The sequence below is a fragment of the Panthera pardus genome, unplaced genomic scaffold, assembly GCF_024362965.1.
Source record: "Panthera pardus isolate Hobbes unplaced genomic scaffold, ASM2436296v1 HiC_scaffold_21, whole genome shotgun sequence".
NCBI classification, from domain to species: domain Eukaryota; kingdom Metazoa; phylum Chordata; class Mammalia; order Carnivora; family Felidae; genus Panthera; species Panthera pardus.
Window position 1 is genome coordinate 15,591,368 of NW_026526777.1, and position 22,025 is coordinate 15,613,392.

Below are 22,025 nucleotides of genomic sequence, written 5' to 3' on the forward strand. Positions count from 1 at the left end.
TCATATCAGTATCTTAGCATTTCAGAATATACTGAAACGATATTCTCCCTCTTGCTATCTTGCCTAATAATCCTCAAAGGGTATTTTCCCCCAGGGAGCTTGTTAAAATAATTGTGCTCCTTCAAATACTACTTTTGTTGCTTAAACAGTGCCTTATATATGTAACTGAATTTTCCAGAATTGAGGGACATGTGGCTAGCCCTGTACCATAAGGTCTAATTGCCGAAATTTTATTTCAAAAGAATAAAGAGAATGAGAAAATGTGGGCCTAAAGAAGTATAAGAAATACTTTCAATTGAATATATTCAGTTATAATTAGCAGCTTTATATTTTTTCAAGATAAATATAAATACGTTCTCGTGACAACTTAGCCTGGTAAAAAGCAGAAGGAGGCATAAAGGATTTCCCAAATGAGACTCAAAAGTTTAAAAAATTGTATCTACAGCAACCCCCACACCTCATCAAAATGTAATCCTGCAGAGGACAGAAATGATTGGTAATTAATGACTCAAGCCTTTTATGTGATATTAATCCCTTACTATTTGCTAGGTTTCGGTGGTTGCATGAAGGATGTTAAATTTGCACGGGGTGCTGTCGTTAACTTGGCATCTGTGTCCAGCGGTGCTGTCAGAGTCAATCTGGATGGATGCCTATCAACTGACAGCGTTGGTAACTGCAGGGGAAATGACTCCATCCTGGTTTACCGGGGAAAAGAGCAGAGTGTTTACGATAGTGGTCTCCAGCCTTTTACAGGTAATGTGGACGTGCTCTAAATTAAATGTTACATGTCTCCCACTTGTCGCCTCTTCCCTCCCTGCCAGCCCACTACTAGTCCAGATGAGTAATATTTTCATGTGTCTACTTCTTATTTCCATTTAAGAATACCTGTATCGAGTGATAGCCTCTCACGAAGGAGGTTCTGTGTACAGTGATTGGAATCGGGGACGTACAACAGGAGCAGGTAAATTTTATGTTAAAATGTGTATATGCACACACGTGCACATCTCTGTGCATACATGTTTGTGCATGTAAGAAAAAGAAGAGGGGCGCCTGGGTGGCTCAGTCGGTTGAGCGTCCGACTTTGGCTCAGGTCACGATCTCATGGTCCGTGAGTTCGAGCCCCGCGTCGGGCTCTGTGCTGACCTCAGAGCCTGGAGCCTGTTTCAGATTCTGTGTCTCCCTCTCTCTCTGACCCTCCCCCATTCATGCTCTGTCTCTCTCTGTCTCAAAAATAAATAAACATTAAAAAAAATTTAAAAAAAGAAAAAGAAGAGACTATTATCCTGAAGCAAGTAGTATGTTTGTAATCTTATGAAAGAACATGCCTTGGTTTACAAATGTCAATGGCTAAGATCCTTAGGAGGTCAGTGCTTTTGATTTTTCAGTCATTTAGTAAGTGTTTGCTCAGGCTTGATTCTTTCCTCTTCCGATGCAGAAGGGAGGAGGTTCAAGTTGTCTTAAGGATCTAATAGGCCTGTATCTGTAGTGACATATCTATGGACAGGAAACTTACAGACTGCATAGAACCCAAGGAGCTAACGTCAGGATTAATTGCCATGGGTAGGAGTGGCACCCCCTCACCTCTCTCCCGCAGAGGGTACATTTGCAACCCGAACCCAGTTGGAAGCAGATATGTCTTTTATCACATCATGACAGATGTTTGCCATGGTGGTGACTATTAGGATCTTAGAATGACTCTCCCAGGATAGAAACTGCTGATGGGTCCAAATTGTTTGAGTTAGAGGGGGGAAAAACCCCAGAAGATAGAATATATTAGATCAAATCTCAGACAACCGACTTATAAGTGCTTTGTACTTCTCACAGTGACCACAACGTCTTTTCACATGATACCATCACAGGAAGGCATTCATTGCAAAAAGTTTTGCGAGGCAGTGGGCTTTTACCATTGTGAGTCAAATATTGGTCAGAGAGTCAAATAAATGTCTGTAAGACTGCCATTTATGTCTCTTGAAGGAAGTTTATCCTTAACAACTCCCCGTTTGTCTAAAGGTGTGTTTTTCACCAAGACGTTCTCTCATACTTATTATTAACCATGGGCTACTAACCCAGACACCTTTTGAGAAATCTTCTTAGTCTAGGATAACTAAATACTGAGATGGGCTACTAAGAATAATTTTCAAAGCTCTTTGCCTACAGATTTTCCAGAAGAGGACAACCTGACACTTTTCCAAGGTGATTTAAATTATCATCTATTTATAGGCAAGACAATGAGCCGAATAGTCTCTTAAAATCCTTTTCAACTTCAGAGCTTGGAGAAAGCTCTGATATAAAATATTCATTTGTTACTGGCCTGTCCTCTGCCCCTAGTTCACCTCCTCTGCTTTGTTAACAAATACACTCTAAAGCCGGCTTTCAGTCTAAGTCAGCAACGTAAATAGGTATCTAGAAAGTGCCTTGCTTACATGGCATAATAGTGCCCATTTTGAGTACCACAGAGAGAGCATGCAAATAGAGCTCTGAATTTATAGCAATGATCTGACCACAAAGTCTTATGCTATAAATTCATATTTATAATCTGACCACAACACTGAGCAGCTACATGCTCCCAAGGGTTGGAGAATAATTGCACTATTTAATTATTTTTGAGTCAGTTTTGCTCTGTCCCTTATGAGAAGGCCATCTGTTAGACGGCACCGTACTTTGCCCTGTACCACATTTCAGAACTAATAAAATCAACATCACTCCCGTTGTCCCTTTGCTTGCATGTTGATTGTGTGGCCTGTGTGTTTTCTATAGGTGCCCGTGGTGTTTTAACTGCACAGACAGTGGTTCTCCACCTCTGTGCTTCTCTCCCTTGAAGCTGTTTCCCTTGAAGCTGTCCTGTTTTATTGGTCTGAACAGGAAAGTCAGAGAGGGAGGATATTTGATATGGGAAAACCAGAATGATCCTCCATCGACAGGGCTCAGGAGTCCACGGGCAGCTAGAGCAGGCCTCTCATCCATCATCCTGCCATGGAGTTCCTTGGGTTTTTTCTCAGTGTTCCCAGAGCAGTTTTTTCATCAGTGATGAAGTTGTTACTGATCAGAACTGGAAAAATAGCTAATAAATAGTTAAAGGTTATGGATTTCTAAAATTAGGGGACCCAGCTTGTGAGTGCGGTGTTGCAGTTCCTTTAAACATCCCCATTTTGTGTTCCTTTTTTTTTTTTTTGAGATACGTGGAAGAAAACACTTTGAACATTCTGAAAATTATTTTGTATAATCTCAAGGGTGCCAGCTCCTCTACCCCCTAAAATGCAATTAGGAATGTATCCTGTATATCGTATCTGATAGAATTTTGCTTTTTCAAAATTAATTTGAAAAACAATTGAATGTGGAAAATTAGATCAGACATCCAAGTACAATACAATCACATTTGTGATATTTTTTGGCTAATACATTGAAGATATAAAAGTGTCAAACCACGATGTATAATAACAGTCTAATTATCTTGCTTCAAAGGGGTACATCATTATATTGTTTGAACTTGTTATCTGCCTACCATCCACCTCCTTCTTTATGAGTGATGTTTAAAACATGTCTGGTACATTAAATGTTTTTGGAAAACCTGGACTACCCTCGAAAGAACGTTATGTCGATGGAGTTTTGATGGTTTTGAAATATCGCTTAAACTGAATGGCTCAAGATGTGCAGTCATATTAAATCAATGCTGAAAAGTTACAACTCTAATAAATTGTATTTATGCTAATGGTTGAGTCTGATTTACTGCAGCCATTAAAAGTGAAGAATAGGGGCGATAGTCTTCTCAGAATGGCCATTTCTCTGTTTTCTCTTTTATTCTTTCACAGCTCCACAAAGTGTGCCAACTCCCTCAAGAGTCCGCAGCATAAACGGATATAGCACTGAGGTGACCTGGGATGAACCTTTTGTGGTTAGAGGTGTAATTGAGAAGTACATTCTGCGGGCCTACAGTGAGGATGACCCCCGTTCACCCCGCATGCCCTCTGCCAGTTCCGAGTTTGTTAATACCAGCACCCTCACAGGTAAGGGTGATTCCGTAGGGAGTAGATTTGATTAATTTTCTTTTTGTTTTGATTTTTAATAACATTATTCAAGAATTTTCCCCCCAAAACATGAGTTATTCGTATATTTTTCCTGGTTAAAAACAGCCAGAACCATCTAATGAAATGGAAGCTTATATCTACCTAGGATGAGGAGGATAATCCGACAATGTTTATGGGCTCTTATGGATAGCTTCATCACAAGGTTGATATCCTGTCTTCCATAAAAGATAAGGTCACAGGGGGCTCTAGTCCTTAAGCACTCCATAGACATCATTTAGATGTCTTATGTATACATGTGGAACCAGCTTACCTATCTCACCATGCAAAAATTTACTCTTTGGGACTAGCCAAAGTTCACAGCACCATTATTTATTGGAAAATTGTTGATTAAACCTAATTATGTCAAGGTAGAGGAGGATGAGAGCACCAGCAGTTTGACTGGCAAACCAGTGAATCAATTACTCACAGGGCGCTATGCCACGCAGAGCGATTGGAGGGGGAAGTGCTCGTACACATCACACGCGTGCCCCGTACTCAAATGCGTGCACATGTAGTAAGACAGCAGTTTTTAGCTTCGTGAAATGTTAAAGCACATTTAAATGGAACGTCAAATTTCAGCCTTTGGCCAAAAAAAGTAAAACGCATCAAAAAATTTGATAGAAAAAAATGTCTCCTCTGTCAAAGAATTTTCAAACTTGAAAAATGATACGGATTTCAGAGTCACTTAAATTATCTTTCAATATCTGTTGATAACCTTCTTCTAGCCTTTTACTTCCTTCTTTAGATTTTTTAGAAACTACAACCCAAATATGTGAGCAATTATGCACAACTTCACATCTTCTAGTTCCTTTTTTCCTACTTTACCTACCTGGTAAAATCCAACCCGATTAAGCCCGTAGATTGCCTTTGCCCAGGTTGCACATTGAGGCTAAGTGGGCTGGGGTGGGGGTGGGGGTGGGAGCAAAAAACAAACAACAACAACAAAAATGAGCAGTTTGTCACTACAAATTCTTGGTCCTCATTTTCAAATGGGCACTCAGTAATGATGCCAATCCTACTATATTTCTATAATAAGCTCCTTCTTCTATTCTCATTAAATATTTTAGATTTTTCCAAACAATCTAAATGCTAACCTCCCTTCCTCTTCCCACTCAGCTGAGGGGCTTATGTATTAGATTATCATAGACACCAGAGAAGAAACAGAATCTATCATATAGGATTTCTGTCACTATCTTACTAGCAAACATATATATTAATTGCATCTTTCTGAGCAATAGTGTTGTTATTAGGAGTTAAATGCATTAATGTTTGCCAAAACACTTAAAATTGTTTTTGGCGTAATCTAGGCATTTGCTGTTTGTATTACCTTTATTTTTTACTTTTCTCTCTCTTTTTTCTTTTCTGTTTTTACCAAGCTTTCCTTATCCCCTCAAAGATAAAATCTTCAGAAGTCCTCTGGACCCCAATTCTTACTGCCTTTTCAGAGATGTGACTAGTAGCTTCTCTTCCTCTCAGTCATATTTATAACCTCTCTCTTCACTATAGTGATTCACAAAGTGTGGCCCCAGGACTAACATCGGCAGCATCACCTGGGACTTTGTTATGAATGCAACTTCTCCAGGTTTCCCATACGTGCTCACTCAGCAACTCTGGAGGCAGAGCTCAGCAATCCTTGGTTTTCATAAGCCCCCCTTACCTGACTCTGATGTGCCAAAGTTGGAGAACCAGTGCCCAGATGGATTTTTCCCAGAATCACTCAAAATCTATCATCTCCTGTTGTTAAACATAAGCAAGCAGCCTTAAACCCATTATTAAAAGCCTTCCTTTTATTTAAATTCCTTTCCAGCTATGGCCCCCTCTCTCTTCTTCTCAAACTTGCTTTCAGCAAGAAGTATTTATGGATGTTGTACCCATTTGTTTCTTCACTTTATGTGGCTTCTGCTCACTTGCCTTGCAAAAGACACCAACAACTTCCATATTTACCTAGCTAAAGGACCCTTTACAATCCTGGTCTCGACTGCTCAACATCATTTTACACAGTAGATTTCTCATCATTTATTGAAATATTTCTTTGCTTCAATGACTCTTCCATTTTCCAACCGTATTCTCAGCCCCCCTTTTTTTGGTGTCCTTACTCCTTCTGAAGCTTGTCTCTACATTTTGGAGAACCTCAGGATTTAGACCTGGAATCTTTCATTCTCTTTCTTTTTTTCTACATTCTTCCTCCAGGAAACTCATCAATTCCCACAGCACCAAATACCATATAGATGCTACTGACTCACAGTCCATTTCCCACCTAGATATCCAAATGTGTGTGCTCACCAGGCACTTAGAAAGATGGACGTTTCTAACAGATGTCTCATAATCTCTAAATTGACCATATCCAAACCCGAACTCTTACTCCTCCTGCATTCCCAGCATAAATAAATGACACCTCCAGACACGTAGTTAATCAAGCTTGAGAATTTTTCTCAGCATTTCATATTGTCTTCATGCCTCATATCTATGTTTATTGATCCATTTTCCAAACTATGTGTTAAATTCATCTGTCTTCTCCTATCTACTGTCCAATCCAAACCACTACAATCTCTTCTTACCTGGACAACCGCAACCCTTTTCTTTCTCACTGACCATCAGTCCATGCCACAAAGCAACCAGACATCATGTCCCTCTCCTCAGAATGCCTCAGCTGCTTTCCACTGCCCCTCTCCCAATCTCGTTTTGTCTCAGTCCCTCCTCATTTGCTGGGCTTTCAACTTTTGCTGTTATAATTAATATGATTTTTTAAAAAGTCCTGCGGCACTTGGGTGGTTTAGTTGGGTGAGTGTCTGACTCTTGGTTTCAGCTAAGGTCATGATCTCACAGTTTGTGAGTTCGAACCCTGCATTGGGCTTTGTGCTGACAGCATGGAGACTGCTTGGGATTCTCTGTCTCCCTCTCTCTCTGCACCTCCCCACTCTTGCTCTCTCTCTCTCTCTCTCTCTCTCTCTCTCTCAAAAATAAATAAACATAAAAAAGTCCATATGTCAACCTTTGAAGTAATTCCTGACAATAATGGTAGGATAAATCTCTCAAAATGGAACAACTGGATGAAAGGCTCTTAAAACATTATATACTCTTGTACCTTAAAGTCAAGCAGATGTTGATACAAAACTCTGCTACCTAACCTTCCTGAACTTTGAGGAAGTTATGTGTCCTCCTGGATCTTTCTTTTATGTCTTAACCTATGAAGTGAGAGAATAATATTTACCTTGGGAGAATATCAAAAATATTAAGTGTCTGATATTCTAGCTGTAATGCTTTTTAGCTGTGTAAACTTATACATATCAGTTAACACCTGTCTGCTTCTGACTTCCTATAAATAAATGGTAATGAAATAACTATCTACTTTATGAGATAGCTGTAAGGATCACGTGAATCTATGTGTATGTAAAGTACATAGGACAGCACTTGATACATGGATTGCACTGTATAAGTGTTAGTTATCAGACATTTTTTAAGTGTATAGTATAATGCTTAACATATAATAATTTCTCAACAAAGAACAGTTATTTGTATGCTTCCAAAAAGGCTGTAAAAATATATACTTACACTAATAAGCACAGCACAAGAGTGTATGTTTCATTTCATCCTGGTTGAGTAAGTTTTAGAGCTAAAAACTTTGCAGTTTTTCAAAATATATCAGAATATGGTTTTAATTTGATTTATTTGATTGCTAGAGACATTAAGTATTTTCAGTGCTTATTGGTCATATATACCTCCTTTATGTCATTCCTAGCAAGTTTCATTGTCAGTGTTTCTATTGGAAGCCTCACATTTTACCCATTAATTTAAAATATCTTCTTAGAGGCGCCTGGGTGGCTCTGTCGGTTGAGTGTCTGACTCTTGATTTTGGATCAGTTCACGATCCCAGGGTCATGGGATTGAAACCTGTGTCAGGTTCCATGCTGAGCATGGAGCCTGCTTGGGATTCATTCTCTCTCTCTCTCTCTCGCTCTCTCTCGCTCTCTCTCCTCGTCACCGTCGTCCCCCTCCTCTACCCCTGTTCATGCACTCTCTCTCTCTCTCTCTCTCAAATAATAAAATAAAATAAAATAAAATAAAATAAAATAAAATAAAATAAAATAAAATATCTCTTTCCATATGAAGAATATTATATTTATGTTTGTCTTATATGTTGCAACCCTCATCACTTCTCATTTTTCTTTTCCTTTTTTTTGCATTATGTGAAGATGAAAAAACATTTTCTGTAGTAAATATAATATTGAAAAAACTTTTCATTAATTTTCTGTTGATAATTTGAAAAAGAAACTCATAATCTCCATTCAGGGTAGACTAATATTTGTTTATATTAGATATACCATATTGATAATATATTATGCAGATTCTCTGAATTAGCAATTCGAAATCTGAAGTAAAATCAAATCAGAAACTAGAGACAGAAATTTACAAATTATACCAGCTTGAGGCGCCTGGGTGGCTCAGTTGGTTAGGCATCTGACTCTTGATTTCTGCACAGGTCATGATCTCATGGTTCTTACGAGATTGAGCCCTGCATCAGGCTCTATGCTGACAGTACAGAGCCTGCTTGGGATTCTCTCTCCCTCTCTCTCTTCTTTTTCCTGCCCCCTCTCAAAATAAATAAACTTTAAAAAAAATCTAAAAAAAAAAAAATGCCAGCCTCTCCCAAGATTCTGAAGGATATTCCCATGGAGGATAATACACCCCCTCCCCAGATTGAAACCAGTACAGTATATTATTGGGTGTTACTAAAGGGTATGTCAGTCACGTGAATGGTGTACAGAGAAAATAAAATTGGAGAGCCACTGACTAATTGTTATTTATTTTTATATACCCAATCTGTAAAAAAACTAAGGAAAAAGTCTCAGCTATCAATACAGTTTTGTTAATTTCTCTTTTAGAAACTTTCTTTTTTCTTTGTAATTTCCTTTCCTTTCCTTTCCAAGTTCTTTTAGGTCTTATTAGGAGCACAAAACTGATGATTTAAAAATTATACAGGTTTCCTGAATTAAGTCTGACCCAGAGCATATTAGTCAGTAGTTGGAGTTCTGTGCTCTTTTCTTACATTACCTTACATTAGTTATTTATATTTTAATGTTCAAAGCCACATTGTTTTAGGCATATCTCTAAAATAGAATTAGTTTGATTGAGTTTTATATTCAATTTGAAATTGAATTAAGTTTAACTCATTCACATTTATTTTTATAATTTATGTAATGGCTCTTCTGCCATTATATATCATGCTTTCCAGTTTTATTTGTTATTTTTTAATGACTTTTCAAACTATTCTTTTATTTTTTTGTTCTTGCCTGTGTGGACTAAGAATTCTTTAACTTTTTTTTTTTTCCCCATCAAGGGGTTTTAAAGTTACATCTGCTGTTCACAATTGTGAAATGAACACACAAGGATGCATGTAGGAAGTAATCTTCAAGATTATGGAGCATTTAATGGTAAAGAGAAAAAGGTGCTAGAAAGTGAGAACAGAGGCATAAGAAAGTAGAGAGCGAAGGCTGGATTTGGTGTAAATATGGGGGGTGTGGAGTTTGGACAGTGATGGCTGCTTTACCAGTTGGTTGAGATAATAACGTATCAAGAGAGGAAGATCAGTTTTGTTATTGATCTTAAATAATCCCCCTTTTGCATTTCTGAGGTGACTTTTGGTGAGATTTTAATGTTTACTTTTGGTTGTTAAAGTGATATTTCTTTGCATGAAACAATGCCGATTACTGGATGCACAAGGCAATTTAGCTTTACTGGTTCACATACGGTTCTTTACCAATTAAGTTATAAAATGTGTTCACTACTTTTCATGTATTTCTTGCTATTATATAGCCAACTCTCTTATTCGTGGATCCTTCTTCAGCTTGGAAAGTTTGCTGTTTTATATGTCCCTATTACTTCTGGTAAAAAATGCCAGCTTTCAATGTTGTGTGTCTCTTCCAAGTTGGTCCTCCTATTTGAGAAGTCCAGACACACAGCTTTGTAGAGTCAAATCAATCTACGTTCAAATTCCAGCCCTGTCACTTGTTAGTGGTATGATCCAGGCACATTAAATAACATATCCCTATATCAGAGTTTCCTCACATATAAACTGGGTATAAAAACTTCTGTGTTATGGAAGTGTTGTAAAGATAAAACATGAATTACTTATATAGAATATTTTGCTCTGGTACATAGTGAATGTTCAACAAATTAATCATTATCTTTATATTACTTGGTCTCTGAATTCTAAGTTATTGCTTCATAATTATTTCCCTTTTCATATTCTGAGTTTTTGTTATTGATTCTGCTTTCTGATCCTTCTAAGGTGATCTTAAAATTTTTCTATTTCAGTCTTTGATATGATTTGCATTTATTTCTGCTCTCATCCAGCTCACCTTGTCTTCTGCCTACCTCTCAGTATTCTCAGTTTTCATCACTGTTGTTTACCACTTATCTCCATCTTTGGCTTAATGGACTCCAAGTTCTTTTAGGTCTTATTAGTAGCATAAAAATTATACAGGTTTCCTGAATTAAGTCTGCCCCAGATCATAATAGTCTGTAGTTGGAGTTCTGTGCTCTCTTCTTCCTCTTGAGTCACAGATGTTCTTCTCGTTGGCTAAATGCACCCTGACCTCCATGTCCATGGCTCACTTGCCCCAACCCTAAATGTACCTTCAGATTGAGTGTTTGCTCAGGAAAATTCAATCATTTTCAAGTCACCCAAGTAGGCACTTAATTTTTGTCAATAAAAACCTTCGCTGGGATTTTGCCAGGTCAATTGAGGTAAAATTGCTCTAGACTCACGGCAATAAGCAAATCTCAACATGCTTCTTCCCAGTATTTGATAAAGAAGAAGGGCTGATGCTGTGGGCATTTTGTACCCAGCTGGGGATTCGGTTTGCCCTGGGCTATCCTTCAAGTAGTCAATTTGTCTTGGCCTTGTATCCTTCCAGGTATTTCTAAATCTTTGGTCATTTCATTGGTATTCTTATAAGGCTGTGATTCTCAACCATGGGTGCCACTGAGCTGCCCAGGGAGCTTTAAAAACTACTGATGCCCAGACTCCACCTGCAAAGAGTCTGATTTTTTTGTTTGCTTAGAACGCAGGCTGGACATTGATATCTTTAAAGTGTCTATAGGAAATTCTGTTGTACAGCCAGTACTAGGGAACACTGTTAAGGGGAGGACTGAGATCAAGTCTCAATTTTACCCAGACATGCTTATGGCAACTTCTATCTCCCAACTGAAACTTGAAAATATAGGACCCAAAAAAGGCAAATGTCTAGATAAAGATGATAAAGTATTAAAATTAAGTAGGTAAAATTAGCAAAGGAAAATCACAGGACAACAAAACTTAAGTGCCGAGCATTGGGAAGAAGCGGGAAATGACAGTCACGCTGACAAAATGCAGAAAGCAAGAGAGAGAGGGAAAAAATGAATATTAACTACGAGAACTGGAAGAATAGAATAGTGGGACAGAATATTTACCATTCATGAATTTGGCTACCAGAGGATTAAATGAGATAAATCCCAGTAGTGGTGCAGAGTCCAAGGGTTAACAGCCCCACTCAGGAGCAAATGGGCCCCTTTGGGCCACCAGGTCTGGATTCTGTGCCCTCCGAAGGCCAGGGTTCAGAGCAGGGAGTTCTTGAAAGTTCATATCCTCAGATGGAGCCTCAGGGTAGAAAGCCCTGCAGTTATCACTCCAGTGTATCTTTAGACTTGTTGCAAAGGGCTCCAATTAACTCTGGTAGCTTTTGCTGATTTTCCCTCCAGCCCTGTTAACATGCGAAGTTGCTTCCCAGAGAGACAGCCCTGGCATTTCCCTTCAAACCCAGGGCTGTTCAGAAAGTGACTTCACAATTCAATTTGAAATTATGTCAAGAATGAGTGGATTCAAGAATTTGCACATATACAATATTTTTTTACTTTTTTTCCTTATGATATTAAACATATAAACTTGATTATCAGCATAATTAGTCTAGCATCTGGCATTAGTGTTAGGGCTATAATTGGTACACCGAAACTATTTTCTCAATTTTGTTGCTGCGTTGCATTGAGCTAAAGCCTAAGAGTTATATATTCTTTCTTTAGAATAATAAATACTAAAAATTAATAATATTTATTATACACTGTATTTTAGTGGAAGAACCAATAATAATCATCTTTAAGATTACCCAAATCTAAATTTGTGTAGAAAAATAAATGAAAGGCATTTTAATTTATGATGCAACTAATAATATACCTTTTGCTACTAAAATTGGTTCAGTCCTCAGATGCAGTAGACTCTAGTCTTCTACCTAAAGAAATTGGGTAGCATAATGAAGATCTGTCTCTCATTTTTCTTTCTCTTCTGTAGCTGGTAGTAATAATGAGTGATTTTCAGCTCTGTTGCTCATAAAGTGATTCCTGGATTGCTTATAAAATGCACATTGTTGAGTCCCCCCCCACCGCCCATAAGAGTCTGTATATGGGGTTATATTTTATCAATCTGCATGTGACTGAGTGTTCCAGTTGGTTCCCTTGAAGAAGATCTATAGACCACATATTGTAGAACATGAGACAGGGGAGTGGCCAGGAGAGAAGGGGTCATTTTCACCTGCTGGGCTTGAATTCATCCCAGCTTTGTTTTCACCTGCTCCTTGTCTCAACTACATTAGTTTTGCAGGCAGAATATTGCTAAGGGCAAGTGGAGAAATAGAGGCAGTGTAAGTAGGGCCTCTTGCTCTTAAGGGAAGTGCTTCTGAATGTTGCCCAAGGAGAAGAAGTGAACATTACTTGAGATGTTGGTAAAATGAAGATTCTGATTCAGTAGATATGAAGATGGATGTGAGATTCTGCATTTCAGACAAGTCCAAACCTACCATCCCTAACCCCATATGCCCAGTAGAAGTCAGGGAACTCACTGGGACGCCTGGGTGGCTCAGTCGGTTAAGCTGCCAACTTCGGCTCAGGTCATGATCTCGTGGTCCGTGGGTTCAAGCCCCGCATTGGGCTCTGTGCTGACCGCTCAGAGCCTGGAGCCTGTTTCAGATTCTGTGTCTCCCCCTCTCTCTGACCCTCCCCCATTCATGCTCTGTCTCTCTCTGTCTCAAAAATAAATTTAAAAAAAAGTTAAAAAAAATTAAAAAAAAAAAAAAGAAGTCAGGGAGCTCACTATTTATATAAGAAATAAAAAAAACAAACAAGTGCTGAATTTCAGGATGCCCATTGGGTGCAGTGATAAAAGATCCCAGTGCAATTCAACAAATGAAATAGAATTTCATCTGCATGTATTTAGATTACAAACATTTAACTATACATAAAAAAAACACACAAAACCAACCAACCAACCAACCAACAATAAAACCTTTTAAAATAACGGCACAGACAAAGGATGCTATCCAATTCTGAAATTGTCAATATCTGCTACCCAGGAAGAATGTGCAAATAATTGTATGGTTTCCCAATCATTGACAAAAAATAAATAAAACTCATTTTGGGGGTGCCTACAAAAAGAATGAAGAATCAAGAGCCCTAGAGAATCTTTGATTAATGAAAAGTTAGAGGCATACACAAAATCAAATGTACTGTACTTTATGGACCATACAAGGAGTTGTCAAGGGGACTTTAAATCATAAGTGATTTTGCCTTATGCCTGACTTTGGAACTTAAGCTCAGCCATTAGTCCATTAATAAATGAGATGCTACTCTTTATGTGTATGTGCATGTATGTATGTGTATATGTATACATATATGTACATGTATACATATATTGTATATATCATATATAATATTAGCTATTATTATACTTACCTGAGAAGCCAGCAGAGAGATGACTATAATAAAAACTGTGATTTTTTTTCTACTCAGCTGGGAACTCTTGACTCAACAGTTGTTAAAACTCCCTAGGGGTGCCCTTTGTGCACCCAGCTTATATTTTCATTAAATGATAAGGTCCTCAGGACAAGTATCATACTTTATATTTATTTTAAGTCTTGCTCAGAACCTTGCTTAAGGTAGATGATCAATACACTTTTCTTAAAGTGATGAAGAAATAGACAAATGAACAGATGCAGCTTCCTGCTAACACATTTCTAGTTAATGAAATGTTAATATTATTTTATCCTGCTGAGTTGAGTATTGAACTACTGATTTTTACTAGTCTCATCAGTGTTATAGTTCTCTAATTTTATGAAATAATGTACAGAACTATCACAACTTAAACATATATTTGGAACTTAATATGCTTATTCCCAACGGGAAAAAAAAATGTTGGTAGGGTAAATAGAATCTAAAAATTAGTTCCCAAACTTGCACCTCATAATGGAACTCAAGTGCTATAATTTGCAATTAAAAATAATGGAAGCCAATACTGCTATATTGCTGATAATTACACATAACAGAAAATATTCATTTATTAAAAACAAAAGCATTATCTACTCTGTTCCAGGCTAGTGCTAGATCCTACCTTTACAATCTGCTTTTATTGTTGTTTTTTCTAATATTTTTTATTGTGGTAAAATACACATAACAAATAATTTGCTTTTATACCATTAAAATATGGTCCAAGAACTTTCTCTAAAGTATAATATTATATTTTAAAAAATCACAAAGTTTTATGGGGAAACACAGTAGAGATGAGTTCTCATTTTTATTTAATTTTACTGAAAGGATCCAAATAACAGTGACTTAGACAAGATTAAGTTTTTCTTTTTCTGGTAATAGATGTTCAAGTTTAGTCAATGTAGGAGTGGGATGTTCACAGTGCCAGGGACCCATACACTTCATCTTTTTGCTATGCCACACTAGGGACAAGACTACTTGCCTCATGGTCCAAGATGGCTGCCTGAGCTTCAACAATCCAGTCTGGTTTCCATCCAGCAGGAAAGTGGGATGGTTGAAAAAGGATATGCACATTCACTGCAAAGACATATTTCAGAAGTTGTTCCTCTATCTCTCTATAATGTGTTTAGTAGGTATAGCCATGTGACTATGAACTTAAGTCTATGAATTTAAAAAGTCTGTGAACTAAGTTCATAGTCACATGGCTATACTTAACTGCTGAGAAACATTGTCCTTATTCACAGTAGCCATTTGTCCAGCCATCTTTCTGTTTTACTGTGGAAGAAAAGGAGAATATATAATAAGGGGGCACTTAGTGGTCTGTGCCTCAACAGGCAAACTTCAGAAGTAAATTTTAAAAATTCATTTTGATGGTATTATTAAAAGATGAATTTTGAGGAAGTCTTTGCCATTTTTATAGTACCCCATAAATTAACATTCCATATTTGTAGTTTATTACAAACTATTTCTTTAAATGTAAATCTTGGTCTGAAATGGTATGAAAAAATTCACAGGACAAAAATATGGCCTATGACATAAATAGTAAAAATAGAAATGATGTAATGTTCCTGCTTAGCTAATGTAGAAGAATTTCATTAGGTAATGCAGTGTTGATGAGTTAATAGCTTTGTCTAACTCTCCTGAATACATAATGTGCCTGAACGAGTTGTACATTGTGAAATCTGCAGATAGCCCTTTTTACAAGTTATTCATTTTCTTTTATGCAGTAAGAACCTGCAGTGCAGGACGTGGATTTCTTTTTGTTACGTGTTGTACCGTGGTTAAAAATGATGGTGGCATATAAATTTTGCTGTATAGTGATAGTCAAGTAGGAATATCTATTCTACTGTAGTAGTTGATGCAAATACTTCAAGGTTACCAATAAGATCTGATAAAGAAAAGGAATAGTCACTCCCAATTTTTCTGTTTTCTAACTTGTGACCATTTTATATTTATATTGCATTTGGAACTAATAAAATATACGTGCGCGCTGCGCGCGCACACACACACACACACACACACACACACACACACCCATGCCCAATGTTTCACTCAAAAGCACACATGTATGCACACACACTGATTCAGGGTCTGAATCAAATCAGTTCTTTTCGTAAGGGAATATTATAGGCCTACACACTTGCTCATTTTGGAGGATAAATATGCTACTTTCTGTTTGAACACAGTAGGATTTAGCAATAAATTGGAACCTTTTAACAAATTTTAAGGTGTAATTGTAAATAATTTGCTATAAAAAGTGTGCTACTTTTAGTGACATCATTTCAATCCGTCTTCTTTCTTCTTGCAGAACTGGGGTTTAGGTTGAATAGCAAGAACGATAATCTTGGAGTCAGAAGACATAGGTTCCAAACTCTGCTCTGCTGTTGGGTTTGAGCAACACCTTCCAGACTCTGCCTTACAGCAGCCCCATCTGTATAATGGGGTAATAGTATAGGAGGTTCTTAGCAAGGACCTGGGACACTGATCAGTAAGGGGTGATTTTCATTTCTTTTTCTTTTCCTTCTGTCTCCTTGCCTGCCTCCCTACTTACTCACATCCAATAGTTTCTTTGAGGGTTCTTCTAATGATTCCACTATCACCCCTTGAGGTTAGATGAAGAGTTAATGACTGGATGGCTTCAAACCTATTGCAGAATTACAATGGAAATGATGGAGACAAAGGCATTGATTAAAAATTAGGTTAGATGTAAGCCTTCTGAGAGAATCTTAACCGGATAATACTTTGAGGTCAATTAAAATCCCTGTTTAAACCATTCTCAAAGACTGGAATTAGACCCTATATTTTATAGAGAAAAATAAAAGAATAAATTTTTTTTCCTATCTGTAAACATCAAAATATGTTTAGTTTTCTTTATCCCAGGTATATGATTTTCTGTAATTTCTACTACAAGTTTTAAACAAAATCGGAAAAACCATTTAAAGGAAATTAAACATTAAGGATTAGTTTTAGAGTGTTTAGAGGATTACCTTAGGTTTGAGGTAAAGGTGTTTACTATTCCACTTTTTGGTTGAAATTAAAACTGAATTTCATTTTATAAATATTAGAGATCCTAATTTTCATTTAAAATAGTTCCAAAAACCGCAACAACAACAAATTGCCACCTTCCTATGCTATTAAGAACCAGAGGAGAAGCATCCTGGGTGTGTTTCCAGATCTCTGTTAGACCATTAAATTTTCATCCATATTTAACAAATGTCATTATTCAGTTTCATGGGGTCACTGTGTCAAAATGTCTGTGTTAGACCTTTAATTTATTTTCAGAGGTTCCTTTAAGTGGGCAGAAAGCATGGCATGTTGGATGGATTTACTCTCTTTAATCCATCCACCGGGGTGGTTTGCAGCTCAAAACTTATTCTGGGATGTATACTCAAAAATTAGAATTTATCAGCACGGCAGCCTAAGCCTACACCAGAAAAGTCTCCCTCTCTTCTGCTTCCCTTCTTCTGGCTGGTTCTCTTTTAAAAGGTGGGTTCTTCCATTATGTCCCCAGGTAGCGGTAGCAGCCATGCCTGTGTGGTATCCCTCACCAGATGGCCCTCTTAATAAATGCCTTTCTCTTGCCCACCCTCACTTCCTTGATCCAAATGTGAAATGCCAGCAAATAAATAAGAGCATTGTACTCTGATGAGTTCTCTTGAGATGAAGAGAAGCCCTGGGGAGAAGAAGCTAGAAACAGCTCTTCTGTTTGCTGGACTGCTCCTAATTACTGGCTAGTAGGTAAAAGACACTGTTCGGATAATATAGAATTTAAAGGGAGAGCCAGGGAGGGAGGGAAGGAGGGAGAGAGAGAGGGAAAGAAGGAGGGTGCATATATTATGTCAAATGCCTTTGCTAACGTGACCATACTCTTGGGTTGTTAGAGTCCATTTGAAATATTGTGCGTGATCTTTGTGAGGGACCACAGACTTTGGTCTCAGGGTAGGCGATTGCTGTGTGCAGATTTCACTGCCAGGCTAAAAGTGCAACACAAATGAGTGGGTAATGAGAGCAGAACAGCCAGTTCTTTAATTGAATTAAAAGCTGGGTGACATCAATGCAGACACCTGTCCAATTACAGACAGGCCAAGGTGTTTACCATTGCTGTACAAGCGATTCGAAGATGACAGAAATCTTTCCGCCCACAGATTAACATAATGAAGGAGAACAGATTACCGTGGATGCCGGCCAAACACCTAGGTTGGCAGCTGGGGGTGGGGTGGGAGAGGGAGGAGGAGTCCGCTCAAGTATGTAAATAGAAACAGCCTTTTTTCTTTCTTCTCAGAAATGTGTTGGGCTTTACGAGGGATGCCATTTTGCTTTGTGTCTCAGGTTCGGTTTCCGGGCAGAGCATTTATACTTGTCTGCATTTAGTCAGAGGAGTTAATCATAAAATTCCAACGTCACAGCTGGCTCCTCTGTTGTCTTCCTGCTTCTCGGCACACAGAGTTCTATTAGAGACTCAAAAGCTCGCACAGCTGGTGTCAGCTCCACAATGATTTTCTCTCAGGTAGCCAGGCTGCCTCCAATTACTGATATTTCTCTTTGGCTCCTTTGAAACTTGAGGCTAGAGCAAAGGAAGGACGGTGTTGGAAATAATCATCATCAGTCAAAAGAAACAATGTCTGTTACTTTGCTGACTCCCTGGAAAGGGTAGAATGGGAATGGGGTCTCTTAGAGTGAGGGAGACAGCTGAGTGGTGCTAAGCAGATGGAAAGTCTTCGTTTTTCCATCGAGCATCGAGTGCCCGCTTTGGTAAACCATCCTAAGAGCTTCCGGAAAATAGGACAAGTAAAGACGTAAAAGGACATATCCTTTGCATTCAAAGAGTGTCCTAAATCACTTTGAGGGACTTTTAAATTTCAGCATCCTCCAGGATAAGGCTCTTACCCTCTGCTGGGTGGAAACCCTCAGAACACAGACTTTGGAGCCATAGACACCAGGACTCTTAAACTTCCTACTGTGATGTGCTTTCCTTCTGGAAATGAAGTCCCTGTCCCTAGTCTTTCAGCCTGGGCTTTCTGCATGCACCAAGGCCCACAGGACTGCAATTCAAAGGGAATATACTTGCTTTACTTCAAACTCCCTTGGTGTGGCATGTCAAGATTTCTCAATGTTAAGCATTAATGCAAAATGCATTATCGCTTAGCAGTGAGAGGTCTGGTCCTGCTGGTGCCAATGATTTTAATCTGGATACCAACACTCCTGTGTTTCATGGGATACTAACACTTTTAAGACATCAATAATGCTTACTTTATGCTTATTGAATGTTTTTTCAGCTCATCCTCTTCCATTATCAAAAGGGACTGGCAGGTTTCCTGACATGGTTGGGACCATTTTCTGATTTCACAGAGTTTTGTGGCTGAAAGGAAATTTGAGAGGTCATTTGGCTAGCCTAGAGGGTTGGGACAGTCTTAAATTCAAAGGAAAAAAAGACTTCTCTGTGATGTCTCAAAGAAAGAGAGCCAATCTTAAAATTTCTCACTGTCGGGATATACTTCTTTATTCTAAACACCCCAGGTGTCATAAAGGGAGATTACCCCCACTTTCTCTCATTGGGTTTTCTATGGACGCAGAATATGCCACATTTTTCTATCTAGGATTCATTTATAAATAAGTCACATTGTATATTTTTTGGTATTCTTTTTAATATAATACTGAAACATAGTTTCAATGATTATCCTTTTTTCTCTTTGTCATTAATTAAATGATAGACAAAGGTCTATCACATTGGACCAGGAAATACAGATCTATAGATGCCCTTGTCCACTTATCATATATACAAACACTCTTCTTTATGAATTATTCTGTATTACTGTTATCATTAGGAGCTTACAAGATCTAATATTTTCTTGGATTAGAAACTATAGAGATCAGATGTATTCTTTACTACCTTTCCCAGTGGCATAGACAAGAAATGATAAATACTTTTTGATGATGATATACTATCATGGTAGTACTATCCTTTTTTTCTGGAGAGTGTATAATAAGTAAGACTCTGACACTTAAAGTGAGGCCATTAGGCCAATCACTCAATGATCTTTATGCATATATCCAAGAAAGGCTATCTTACATAGTATTGGAGAGAATATAATTACCCTCTTTGGTAACAGTAGAATTTCTTACACCATCAATTTTAATCCATCTTCATAAACTCTCTATACTAAGAAACAAGATGTAAACCACATGTCCTAGACACTAGGATGACTTTGTTCTGAATTAGGGAAGATGGCTAGGTTGACAAAACCCCCTCTCTGACCCCAAGCACTAACTGTAACAAGGAGATAAACAGTGCTGAATCATTACATTACTCTTCTTATGGAAGTAGATAATACTGATCTGTATTTAGGTGAAAATTATTATGGGGGCACCTGGTGGCTTTGTCAGTTAAGCATCTGACTCCTGATTTCAGTTCAGGTCATGATCTCAGGGTTTGGTTCTCAGTTTGTGAGTTTGAGCCTTGAGTCAAACTCTGTGCTGTCAGTGTGGAGCCTGCTTGGGTTTCTCTGTCTCTCCCTCTCTCTGCCCCTTCCCTGCTTGTGCACATTCATTCTCTCTCTCTCTCTCTTTCTCTCTCTCTCTCTCTCTCATAAATAAATAAACAAACAAACAAAAAAATATTCTGATGTTTTGACAGACTTTGAGACAAAACATTATGAGCAAGATCCTCATTGGATATAGGAAAGAAATGGTACCTTAGCCTCAGAAAGTACAGCACAGTTTTTGAAAGTGACGATTTACAAACCATCCAAAACTTTCCACCTGGGATATGAAGTTGGCAAGAACCAAAACATCACCTTTTGCCTTTTTTTCTTCTTTTTCCCTATTTTGCAGCTCTCATTTCTCAGTGTTTGTTATGGTTTCACCTGCCTTGAAATGGGAAATGTGAGCACTTTGATGAATGGCCTGAAAGATGATCTAGTTTCTCTCCAGCATCTTTCTCTAAGAATCTTAGGATATTTCTACGAAATACAATTTGGCCAACTTCTCTATCAGAGCACAAAGCTGAAGAAAGCAAGTTTTATGAGTAGAGCATTTCCTGTTTTTTAAACTCCTTAAGGTTTAAGAATGGGGGTGGCAGGACTTAGCAAAGGAATTTCATAATACACGTATACATTCAAAGTAACTCCTTTAGTGAAGGCAAAAAAGGTTAAACAAAATACCGAAGACCATTTAGTGAATGTGATATCGTTCAGTATCTGGTTTGACATGATCCTTCTTAGAGTCCATGTTAATGCCTTTCTTGCTAAGTTGATGTAACTGTCATAATTCCAACACTGTACTTCAGCCATGATTTGGAAAGAAATAATGTCTCAGGATAAGGCATTGTGTAAGGCCAGGCTTCAAAATTGTAAAATAATGGAACTGCTGTTATAATGTTTCTCAGTGATGACATTACCTGGTTGTATCGTGCATCCCCATACTAAATATTTCAGAGCACCAGCTTGATACAACCACTGGATCTCTTTGGACACAGCATTCCTTTGCCCCAGCTAAATCATGACCATCCATAAGAGGGAATGCTTTTCACATAGGTCACATAGCTTAAGTGATGAACAAGGGAAGCTAGTCTCATATCCCAACATGTTTTTCTTATTTGCTGTAGGAATAAAAGTCTCATTCTCTGGGGGATGATTCATTTCTTGTTAGAATGACATTATACTAATTCAGACACACAAGTTGTCTTATTTAGACTCTCACAATAGACTCAAACTTGGCAATAAGAAGACGTGACAAATGCTAATTTTTTTGAAAAGATAAAACGACCAGAACATATCTTGCAGGGTTACCTTAGTTTTGAGTCCGGAGTTTTGGGATAATGTTGAAACATTGAGAAATGGGAAAGTGAAGCTTAGGAAAGAGTGTAGACTGTCAGGTTTGGATTGGAGCAAGAGGAGAATGAAATGCTAGTGGGACATCCAGGTGGGATATATGACCTGGAGATAGAGGTGCAGAAGCAGAGCTGGGGGAGAGAGGTGAAGTCTGCAGATATAAATGAGAGAGAGGACTTGATGAGCTAACAAAGGTAAGTGTTCAGGAGAAGAGAGAAGCCTGAAGGCCCGACTTTGTAAACCAAAAGCCATTTATAGGGCTGCGAAAGGAAGATGAGCCAATCAGTTCAAGGGAAGAAAGGAGCTCTCAGAGGCTGAGGAGAACAACTCAGGAAAATTCAAT

General features: G+C 38.0%; 1 protein-coding gene across 3 annotated transcripts in view; it reads left to right on the forward strand.

Annotated features, from left to right (window-relative positions):
• USH2A (usherin) overlaps positions 1 to 22,025 on the forward strand; it is a 739,062-nt gene that overhangs the window by 317,163 nt on the left and 399,874 nt on the right. For all 3 annotated transcript variants that reach the window (XM_019465619.2, XM_053908979.1, XM_053908980.1), the window contains exons 28-30: positions 550 to 753; positions 881 to 961; positions 3,810 to 4,004. In XM_019465619.2, the coding sequence (XP_019321164.2) occupies positions 550 to 753; positions 881 to 961; positions 3,810 to 4,004 (480 nt within the window). The remainder of the gene's footprint in view (positions 1 to 549; positions 754 to 880; positions 962 to 3,809; positions 4,005 to 22,025) is intronic.